The sequence below is a fragment of the Leptidea sinapis genome, chromosome 8 (assembly GCF_905404315.1).
Source record: "Leptidea sinapis chromosome 8, ilLepSina1.1, whole genome shotgun sequence".
Lineage (NCBI taxonomy): Eukaryota > Metazoa > Arthropoda > Insecta > Lepidoptera > Pieridae > Leptidea > Leptidea sinapis.
The window spans coordinates 1,329,633-1,341,590 of NC_066272.1; the positions used below are offsets into that span (position 1 = coordinate 1,329,633).

At 33.9% G+C, this 11,958-nt stretch overlaps 2 protein-coding genes across 3 annotated transcripts; one reads left to right on the forward strand and one right to left on the reverse strand.

Moving 5' to 3' along the window:
• Positions 1-238: 238 nt before the first annotated feature.
• On the forward strand, positions 239-9,830 carry LOC126965637 (probable mitochondrial glutathione transporter SLC25A40). Of its 2 annotated transcripts, XM_050809311.1 has the most exons (10): positions 239-458; positions 605-762; positions 835-997; positions 1,754-1,876; positions 6,088-6,186; positions 6,331-6,437; positions 7,071-7,152; positions 7,923-8,130; positions 8,516-8,596; positions 8,737-9,830. In XM_050809311.1, exons 1-9 carry the CDS (start codon positions 365-367, stop codon positions 8,550-8,552), a joined length of 1,071 nt encoding a protein of 356 aa, XP_050665268.1. In that variant the 5' UTR covers positions 239-364; the 3' UTR covers positions 8,553-8,596; positions 8,737-9,830. The 2 variants fall into 2 exon arrangements, with proteins under 2 accessions (XP_050665268.1, XP_050665267.1); XM_050809310.1 differs by lacking the exon at positions 8,516-8,596.
• A 375-nt stretch (positions 9,831-10,205) lies between these two features.
• Positions 10,206-10,882, reverse strand: LOC126965644 (U6 snRNA-associated Sm-like protein LSm8). Its single transcript, XM_050809318.1, has one exon. It carries the CDS (start codon positions 10,595-10,597, stop codon positions 10,307-10,309), a length of 291 nt encoding a protein of 96 aa, XP_050665275.1. The 5' UTR covers positions 10,598-10,882; the 3' UTR covers positions 10,206-10,306.
• Positions 10,883-11,958: the final 1,076 nt, after the last annotated feature.

An 11,958-nucleotide genomic window follows, 5' to 3' on the forward strand; every position in this document is an offset into this window, starting at 1 on the left:
TGCCACATTTTACTTAAATATACGACAAGTGAAACTACAAATTCGTAGTTAGTTATTTTCTTATCTATTACTAAAATCGCATTCACTGACCTACTAAAAATCTATTGTATTTTCTGCTAAATCCCAAGCACGATCAGAAAGGTTTATAGGCTTTTACCTACGGCCGTAAAATAAGTAAGAAAAGACTGATAATTTGACAAATGGCTGTGACAACAATTGTAAGCTTGTGGACAGCTGTTATGTGTCAGCTGATTTACCTTGAGAAAAATAATGATGTTTGCATAGAATAATAATTAACAATTTAAAACAATAGTCTAGTAATAGTTGTCAAGAAGTGATATTCTTCAACATAATATAATTTAGAATGATGATTCGGGAAGACGATCCGCAATTCCGAATTACTCCTGTTCAACAAATGGCATCGGCATGTTCCGGCGCTCTTATAACCTCGCTTTTCAGTATGTTTTTAATAATTCATTCGTAGTAAAATATAACTTTATTTATAAAATTTCAAGTGCACTACGTTTGTAACAATAATGAACAGCTCGCCGTAAGAATTGAATGAATAAATTCTTATTTTTCTGACATAATAACATTTTTACAGTGACTCCGTTAGATGTTGTTAAAATAAGACTCCAAGCACAACAAAAGGCATTGCTATCCAATAAATGTTATTTATATTGCAATGGGTTAATGGAACATTTGTGCCCATGTGGCGAAACAGCATGGATACCCAGAAGAGTTCATTTTCATGGAACATTTGTGAGTGATGCATTATTTATTTATTTTAAAAATAACTAATGCTATAAAATCAGAAAAATAATCAAATTGTAGGATGCTTTCTACAAAATAACCAAATTGGAAGGTGTCACTGCATTGTGGTCAGGACTTAGCCCAACTCTGGTGTTAGCTCTACCATGTACAGTGATTTATTTTGTTTCATATGAACAACTGAGGTACAAGATGAAAACAACATACAATAATGTAACTGGAACAAGTAAGTCATAGCATTCATATCTTAATATATATAAATCCATTTTCCTGATGATTGTTCCCAGTGAACTCCTAATCTAATGAACAGATTTTAATTTGGATTACTTCATAGAGTGCAGTTTAATCCAACTTGAGAGATAGGATAGTTTTTATTTCAATATGTGACCCATAATTATTTTTATTTCCAATATTTTTTTTGTATGGACATATTTTCTATGAGAGAATTTATTGACACACAGTTTAACAGTTCTGCTGTGAAACAAATTCATTTAAAACCATATTAAAATTTATAAAAAATGAAGGTATGAGCAGTGAATTGGTCTTATGGGTGTCACAATTCTTTGCTCATTGTTACAGTAAGACTTACTTCCTGAGGTTTTGTGATCATAAATGATTGAGTTTTCCAAAATGACAACATTTCTATGAGTATTAGTAAACTACTGAATAATATAGTGTAGACTGGATTAAATATGATGAATGCTCAATGAAATCTGCTGCAAGAACACATTTGCTTACATTACTGAGTGCATGATATAAAAAGCTCAATATTATCTATTTAATTACTGTTTTAAACTATTTTTTATAAATAAGTAAATGAATTCCTCAAAATTGGACCAAAACTTACCATATTTGCTTAAGATGCATCAATTTGTCTGACCTGTTTTGTCTCCCTTATTTTCCACCTATTACCTATACTTTTTTTACTTCAAAAATATTTAGATACTTCATAATAGTTAATGGATTTTATTTATTGTTTCAGCTAGTCAACCAATGTGGATTCCATTAATAGCAGGTGCAACTGCAAGAATGACAGCTGTTACACTAGTCAGTCCTGTAGAACTGATAAGAACTAAAATGCAGTCTAAAAAATTGACATATTCAGGTAGCTTTAACTCCTGCTTGTCTTTTATGCAAAAAAGTAACAAAATTTCATGCAAAAGAGTAACAAAAGTTAATTATTTTGCACTGTGCTTCCCCGGGACATAAAAAGAATAGGGGAGTCCCAGGTCCAAGGGTGTCATAAGAGGCAACTAAGTGTGAGACTCACACTGCCGTCGCCATGATGTCAGAACACATTTCTAAAGAATCTCAATACATTAGATCCCAACAAAGGAGCTGGGCCAGATGGCATTCCTCCTTACTTTATTAAGCATTGCACACATTTTTTAAATATATACAAACTGGTGTTTTTCCTCATGTCTAGAAAGAAGCACACATCATACCAATACACAAATCGGGTGACCCTAGCGACTGCACTAATTATAGGCCTATAAGCATATATAATTATCCAGTTTTGCCAAAATATTAGAGTCCTTAGTTTACGACCACCTATTCCACCACATTAGCCCGCATATCACTCAGAAGCAACACAGTTTCTTAAAAGGAAGGTCAACTGCCAGTAACTTGATGGAGTATACAGACTTTATTTGTAGAGCTTTCAACAATCATGGCCATGTTGACTCTATCTATACTGACTTCCAAAAGGCTTTTGATAGAGTAAATCATAGAATATTGGCCTTTAAATTGGAGACTATGGGTCTGCATGGTTGCCTCTTAGTTGGATAAAATCTTATATATCCAATTGTAGTCAATTAGTAGCTCTAACGGGACTCACGACGAGTCTCTATCATATCATATAGTCCCTCAGGGATCCCATCCCGGCCCATTGATGTTTATTATATATATTAATATCTGATCCCTAGGCTATGAAATGTTTCCCTACTTTATGTGGGTGACCTTAAAATTTTTAGTTGAATTAAAACTGTTAGTGACTGTATTGATCTACAATTCGATCTTGATACTCTACTCAACTGGTGTAGTGCTAATAGTATGAGTTTGAGTATAAAAAAATGCTCCATTATATCTGTCATTCATATTAAAAACCCAATTTTGTTTGACTATAAAATTAATAATATACCACTTGAGCGGAAGTTTGTTTTACGGGATCTAGGTGTTGCTTTTGACTCGAAACTAACTTTTAAATATCACTATGAAGCAATAGCCAAGAAATGTAATGAGCTATCTGGCTTCATATGTAGAGGTACTAAATAATTCAAGTCACCAAATAGTTTACTGTTACTCTATAATTCGCTAATCCTGAGCCAACTCGAGTACGCCTCCATTGTCTGGTCACCTCAATATAATACATATACTGATATGCTTGAGTCTATTCAAATACGACTTCGTGTATTGACGATTAGGTTTGGTCTAAAAAGGGAGCTGACTACACATGAGGAAAGGCTATCTCACTTCAAGTAACTGAGCCTTGAGAGTCGTCGCAAATTGCATGGCCTAACGACTTTATACAAAATACTCGATGGCACAATTTCTACTACCCTCTTGTCGGATATTCATCTAAAAGTTGCCAATCGGTCTTCAAGACATGAACAGCCTTTTACCATTCCGTTCTGCAATAATAACGTGATAATAATAACCCTATCTATAGAATTTGTTGTCAATACAATGCACTACTACTCGAAATCAGTGAAGTACCTGACGTCTACAGTTCATCTGTTTGTAAATGGAAATCTAGTTTATATAAAAATTCCTTAATTATTAGTTCAAATTATTTAAAAAAAATCTTAATATTATTACCATAATTATTCACTTCTATTTTTTTTATGGAATAGGAGGACAAACGAGCGTACGGGTCACCTGGTGTTAAGTGATCACCGCCGCCCACATTCTCTTGCAACACCAGAGAAATCACAAGAGCGTTGCCGGCGCTTTTTTTGAAGGTGTCGTATCGTCCCGGAAACACCGCACAAGGAAGCTCATTCCACAGCTTTGTAGTACGTGAAAGAAAGCTCCTTGAAAACCGCACTGCGGAGGACACATCCAGATGGTGGGGATGATATCCTAACTTGTGGCGTGTCGGGCGAAGGTGGAATTCGGCGGCAGGAATCACGTTAAACAGCTCTTCGGAACACTCCCCGTGATTAATGCGGTAGAAGACACACAATGAAGCGACGTCTCTACGCAACGCCAAGTGATCCAGCCGTTCACAGAGCACTGGGTCCCCGACAATTCGAGCTACTCTACGTTGCACGCGGTCAATGGATTGAGCTGATACTGGGGTGCGCCAGACCAGAGATGACAGCAATACTCCATGTGTGGCCGGACCTGCGCTTAGTAGAGCGCTAGAATGTGGGCCGGCTTGAAGTATTGCCGTGCTCTATTGTTGACCCTTCTTCGAAGCCAATTTGGCTTTGCCAATCGGAATTGGCAATCGCACTTCTATTTAACCAAATATATATTTTCTCTGTCTTTTTCTTTTATAACATTACGTAAAGCTAGTTTTATAATCGCTATTATTGTTGTATTTTAGTTTCATAGTTATTAATTTATGCTAAACATGCTGAGTACACACCCTCGTGGAGTTGCAGCCTATCTTGTATTTAGCTGATAGTTTTTTGTTAATTTATGTATTTGTTGTAATTCTGTTGTGTGTACCTATTAAATAAATAATCGGGTACTAAATTGAGCATAATTTTTGGCTCATGCCGGCGTACGTGTGTACGCTAGGGAGGATATCTGCTGTCGCCGTCTTTGCAATTTTGAGGGTAGGGACCTGTCTTTTCTCTGGCTCCGTGTAGATTTTGAAGACCGCGTCCGCATCTATGCGTGTGTCTACAGGTCGCATAGTGGTAATGCAGAAAGGGATCATCTCATGGGCTGCTTTCAAGTGGCAATTGACGACATGCTTGCACAGATCCCCTCCGCTGAAATCTTGGGTGATTTCAAAGGGCACAATGCCGAATAGCTTGAGTCATGTAACACAAACTAGGCAGGGCGATCTGTGCATAATTTTTCATTGCAGTATGGTCTGTCCCAATTGGTTGAGTCGCCAACGCTCCCAGATGTGGATAGCCACATGCCGTCCTTATTAGATATTCTGCTGACTACACATCCCGATCGTTACCAGGTATCTGTCGACGCTCCTCTCGAAACGTCCGACTATTGCCTGGTCAAGAGTGTAGTGCCTATCCAACGCCCACGTCGCAGACCACCAGTGACCCGCCGCGTTTGGCACTACAAGTGAGCAGATTGGGATGGGATACGTTCCTTTTTGCATCCTACCCTTGGGGCAAGGTTTGTTTCAGTAGCCGATGTGATACTACAGGGCATGGATATTTTATACCATGCTCTGTAGTACCGATCGGTGGCAGATCACAGCCCTGGTTCTATGTGACAGTTAAACCAGCATCTGACTGCAAAAAACACACGTGTCGAACTTAGGTTGCGGCGCTGTGCTCAAAGGATCCGAAGTGCAATGTTCTTAAGAGGAAATATAACCATGCCTCCAGATACTTTAAGCCGCAAATCGCCCATGCGAAAACGAAGCACGTTGTCAAAATCGGCGAGCAGCTTTCCAGTTACCCGACTGAAACACCAAGTTGTTAAAGTTGTCGCGATATTAAGTTATTCTTAAATTTATCATCCACATCGTATAGCAAATTTAAGACTTTTATGGTTTTCTCATGGATGACATTGTCAGATATGGACCAAATTACAATGGGACCACAGCAGTGAAACACCAGCTTTCAAATAAAAAAAGAATCATCATAATCGGTTCACCCAGTCGAAAGTTTTGAGGTTACAAACATAAAAAAAATACCGACGAATTGAGAACCTCCTCCTTTTTTGAATTCGGTTAAAAAATTACATAACATGGTGTAGGTACTATTCCACTTTAAATCCTGCGTTAAGCAGATTTTTTTAGTTGGTCTCTGCGATATTTTCTGCTATGTTTTTTTACAAGAGCAGTAAACCTTTATTTACATAATTTCATCATGAAAACTAAATACTTAACTTATTTTGTTACAATCAAAAATATGTTGGCTGCTCTTGCAATGTATTACTAGTCATATCCTTGGTTCCAAATAGAATAATTATATTTAAAAAAATCATTTATAGTTATCAGGATTATGAAAAAATTAGTAAGTGAGCTCCACTGTGACGTGTTTCGCCTTAAACCTTCATGATGAAGCACTATGTGCCTAAATATCATAAGTATCCTTGGTTCCAAAGTATTAAAGAAAGATTTAAATATATCTATCTTTTGATTAATTTAGTTTTCCTGTTTTTTTTTAGAAATAAAAACAGCCTTAGCTCAAGTACTGAAATATGAAGGATATAGGGGACTTTTCAGAGGATTGGGATCCACTCTTTTGAGAGATGTGCCTTTTTCAGGTACCTAATTATTATTAATTGACAGATTTAAGATAAAATGTAAAACACATATTCTGTAGTGTACAAAGTTTTAATTATCTATTATATACAACTGAAATCTGATGTATAAAAATAGTTTCTGACGCATCTACAATTAAATTACAGGTATATATTGGACGACATTTGAAACTACTAAAAAGGTATTTGACAAACCAGATTCAGAAAAGAATTCCTTTTTATTTAACTTTTTCTGTGGGTCTGTTGCTGGCAGTGTAAGTAATAATTTAAATATTTTATTCCTTGCAGTAAGAATCACTTTAATTTGTTAGGGATAATCTCTTGTTAGATGGTCACTAGACGTTGGGTTATATGTAAATCTATATTTATAGTGTGATTGCATAATTTTGTAATTTCATACTCATTTAAAAAATAATGCATATTAGTGGCCCAGGCCAAACACTGCCTCAAGAAATATCTTCTGAAATTTAACCTCCAATTTGCTAACTCATCTCATGAGATCAGTGACCTTGAAGACGGCAGACTGCCGCGAATCCGAAGTGTTCCTTAGTTTAAGTTAATTCAACATTGTCGTGTGACATCATTAAAATTTTTGAAATGATGAGAGATACGTCTATTATTTATTAGTGAGTCTATAAAATAAAATACATCAAAATAGAAATTTTGAAACACAAAAAAATTATTACAATTAGATCTCACCCAATACCGGCTATTCACATATCGCATTGTTTTGTATACAAGGTATTATTGTATTAGGTGCTGGTTCTATCCCCATTATGAACCATCATAGCTGATCACCATAATAGAAGAGTCAAGAATTTGTGGAGATATATATATATGACACTGTATACATTTTATTTATATAATGAATAATTGCATTGTTTTAGATTGCTGCCTTCATAACATTACCTTTTGATGTTGTAAAAACTCATCAACAAATAGAGCTAGGAGAGAAAGAAATATATACAGGTAAGGTTACAACTGTTTAATTAATTAGGCCACTAAACTTAAAATGTTATGTAGCAGGGTGATTGGCACATTCGTGGTGTAACTTAGAAATTTTTAGTGGGCTGGGTGTATCACTTACCAATAGGTGAACCACTTACTGGACTTGTATTTCTATATCTAATAGACAAATTCTTTGATCTATCAAAAACGACAATAAATGTAGCAAACTCTCAAATGGGGTGAAAATTATTTTTAATAAAAATGTGGGTTTTCATTTAAAAATAACACTTAGATTAAAATACGATTATGGTCTAACCCTAATACTCCGGAATTTGTTGGAACTAACAGAGAACAAGAAAAGTAAATTTTGTTTGATGTTGGCTATGTTCACACCGGTAGATCTAATCAGTTGATGACACTGTTCATAAATGAAACTAACTTTATAACAGCAGATAACCTTTAATTTTGTGTATAAGAGTGTCGGCTCGCCATCAAACTTGCCAGAAAACGTGTTTATAGAGTGATTAGTATTATTTTAAATATGGCGCTTCTTTTAAGATTTACCCTGTTGGTACTGTGGCGCCACCCTAATTTAATACATTATGACGGACACTTTTTCATATACACATGATTCTCCTTGCCTCTACTCTCCATAACATAAGCACAAAGAGCTTTAAATTCTAAAATCTAATCTAAACAATTATTGCATAACATACATTTTAATGGCTATCAAATATACATATTATTTTTCATTTCTTCTCTCTACTCTTTATATTTCTTTAAAATTTTAGATGGTAGAATCAAACAAAGAGCCTCGAATATGCAAGATATAGCAAAATCTATATACAGAAACCATGGTATTAAAGGTTTGTTTACTGGATTCTTGCCTCGAATATTTAAAGTAGCTCCAGCCTGTGCTATCATGATAGCAACTTTCGAATATGGAAAACAGTTCTTCCGAAAATACAACTCCCAAAAGTATAAGGAAAAAATGCAAAGGTTAGTTCCATGTAGTGATTTTTAGTATGACAAAAATCAAAGGTAAATTCTCATCCTTTATCCATTTTCCTTAAATTCCTTTTTGGTTTTTTATTTGATCATTATATTAATTGATAAATGTGCAGAAGGCTAAATTATTATTTTTTTCCTTAAATATGTCGTAGGTATATTGTCTATGCCATGATATTACAATTTCACTAGTGATATTATAATTAAACGGTAGATTGTCAATCGACTTAATTTCTTACAATTTAACGGCCTGAGAAATGAAGACTATTGACAATCTACCGTTTAATTATAATACCACTCGTGAAATTGTAATATCACAGCTTTGAAAATATACTTGTGACATATCCATTATCCTAAATCCTTTTTTTAATTTCAGCGAAGGTGTAGACATAGAAATTATAAAATGCGATTGAAGTTTGAAGAAAGAGTCTTCAGTCGCTTTTTCTTATTATTTTAGGTATATTCCATAATTCTCACTTTACAAAAAAATATTTTTGTTATTTTTTTAAATTTTTTTTTTCCTTTGAACCGATTAATGACATTGCCAATTATTAAAACCTAAAGATAAAAGCAAACTAAGTTAGAAATATTTTTCAGATACCACCAAGATATTATTATAGTTGGATCAGCGTCAAGTGGTAAAGGTTATTCTTAGGTAATAGAAATGAATAGCTCAAGTTGAAATTAAAAAGTGAACACCAACTGTTGTATTCACCCATTATGGATAATACCTAATTTAACAAAAATCTAGCATGAAATTATTAATTTTAAACCAAAATGTTTTTTTAGAAAAAGTGACAAAATGAGCCATGATGACTTGATTCACCTGATGCTAAGTACACCCTTCCCATTACAATGATGCAGATCAGGATTCTTGATTGAACCCAAAGTTTGGATCAGCATCATAATTGTGGTCATCACTTTAGCCCAGAATTTTCCTTAGTAATGCTTGCTCATTGCTGCTTCATAGCAGAAAAGGTGTCAATGGTGTTCTTTTATCTTGCCTTAATATGCTACTATAAATCACCTGTGTGGTGACAACAGATATTTAAAGTTATATACATGTATATATACAATATAATATATGGTGGGCTTAGCATACAGATACCCTTTTTATCTTTTGCAATGTATGCCCATCTGTGCTATGAATGACACCTTTCATGAAGTTGATAAAGTCATCTTGTAAAGGAAGCAGTTGGAATGCATATCTTCCCTGGGGTTTCTAGACACATGTGTTTGCATGTGCATGTGGGTAAATGCATTAACAAAATTAGTTAAATTAATTCTTTCTATATTCTTCTCAATTTCTGATGACATACTTCTGTGTGTTATTTTTCACTAGTTATAATGTAGGTGGCAGGATAAAACTTTATTACAAAGAAACTTTCCAATGTTAGAACAATAAAACACAATGAAATTGTTTTAATATATAAGTATTATTCAAGTATAAAAAAGATATTGTCTTACATGTGTATTGAAGTTCATAATATAGTTTTATTCCATTATTATATGAAGGTTTGACATAAAACTTGTTTTATTTGAACAATGAAGTCTTATAACATATTATTCTTCACTCTTACTTTAGTTAGACATACAATAATATGTTCTAAATTGTGATTTTTCTAGCTTTAGTAGTTATGTAAATATTATAATTGTAAATAAAATGCATTAAATGTGTTAATTTCAGTTCAGTTGTAATTTTATTTACTTTGTACAAAATGTTTATTTCAGAAAACCATTTTAACTATAGGTATGTGTTTTGGACCATGAAGTTGTGTATAAATTTATGGGAGAATTTGTTTTAATTATTGTATATATTTTGTGTGTTACATACCTTGAATTTATCTTCAATCAATAACAAAAAAGTTTGATATTATCTATAATAGATATTCTTAAATTATTTTTGAACTATTTTGTAAACTAAATGTATAGACAAAAATTGATAATATTGAACTTAAAATACAATAACAATGAAATGGTCTGAAAACATGAATTATTATAATTTCAATATCATTATTCCATTAATATAATGAAGATAGCTTTGAATATTCAAACAAACAACTACATCAATATTCTTGAAATTATTTAATGATTTTTATCACCACACAAATAACATTCTGTGAATAAAAAAACTAGCACACTATTATAAGTCTGTTATTCTTAAAATTTAATGAACTATCATTCCCAGTGGTTCTGCTTTGATGTTCCCAAGGTCTAATCTACTGTCTATTGATTCATCAATTAGGCCAACAATAGCAATATTATCTCCTCGAATAATATGTAATCCCAAAACCACTTGCGCCACACCCGACGTTGATGAATACACTCTTTCATGAGATTCATCCAAAATAATATTAATTGTCTGGTCAAACCCTTTCAGAGTTCCAATGAAATTCCTTCCATCAGCCGTTATTACGGACACAGTTTGATTTATATAATTTTCTAAGCCTGACGCCATAATAATCGATGAAAAAATAAACAGAATTTATACAACCAAGCTTTCGGTAAATTGTAATCCTTTTTTGTGATGGAATTTGGTTAGGTTATACATGAGAATCAAACTTTAATATATCACACCAAAATTTAATATTATTCGGCTAGTTCAATTTTCCTAGCCCAATATTGTAAATTATTAGGTATATTTAATTGAACTTTTAGTGAGACTGAAAACTATTAATATAACTAATATTTATCCTCTCAGAAATCTTTGAGCTTTACAGTCTAAACTAGCGAGAAGTGTAAAGTGAGATCTGTCAACTTGCCGCTTGTTGATTGTTGTGCTGTTGACACTGACAGACAGAGTTAATAGTGTTTTGTGCTCCCTAGAGTAAATAAATAGAGTGCTACGCAAGGCGCGCCGAGTAAGTCAATTGGAAGCATTTTGAAATTTGACCGGTAATCCAAGTGAGTCGATCGGTAGCAAACCTCATTCGATTTCTGGTTTTAGGAAGTGCTTTTTCCCTTTGAACTTATAATAGAATGAAGAGAATAATGTAAGTATAGTTTTGAACAGGTAGTTTGGAACGTTAAACAAATGTTTACAAAAAATTGCGCGGGAATGTAACAGTACTTGCCGTACGTGAGTAGTAATTTCCGTGAGTGGCGAGTGCGCTGAGTTTTTTATTGTTTTTGGATTTATACCCAACATTTGGTAAGTCGCTATTCTTATAACACAATGATATGATATAATTACAATAGTAAGGATTTATAGTACTTGTTGATATAAATAAGACTTGATATAGGGTCTATTCAAATCGAATAAGGACTTTGAAGAGTCGTTTCTCTGTCTGTTTTTAGTTTGGAATATGTTGAAATATGTTTACTTGGAAAATTATCCTTCAATGTAATTTGGTAGTTATTTTTTCCTAATTATATTTTATATCATACCCAAGCAATCTCGCACTTCTTCACTTGCACTCACACAAACTAAGTCTTTGCAAATTATATTGTAACTAATAATAATTTTAATTTAATTGTGATTATATTTTTTTCTGTAAGATCAATTACTAATTATGTATTAGTCTGTTCTCTTGCAACACCAGAGGAATCACAAGAGCGTTGCCGGCCTTTAAGGAAGGTGTACGCGCTTTTTTGAAGGTACCCATGTCGTATCGTCCCGGAAACACCGCAAAAGGAAGCTCATTCCACAGCGTTGTAGTACGCGGAAGAAAGCTCCTTGAAAACCGCACTGTGGAGGACCGCCACACATCCAGATGGTGGGGATGATATCTTAACTTGTAGCGAGTCGTGCGAAGGTGGAATTCGGCGGCAGGAATCAGGTTAAACAGCTCTTCGGAACACTCCCCGTTATAAATGTGG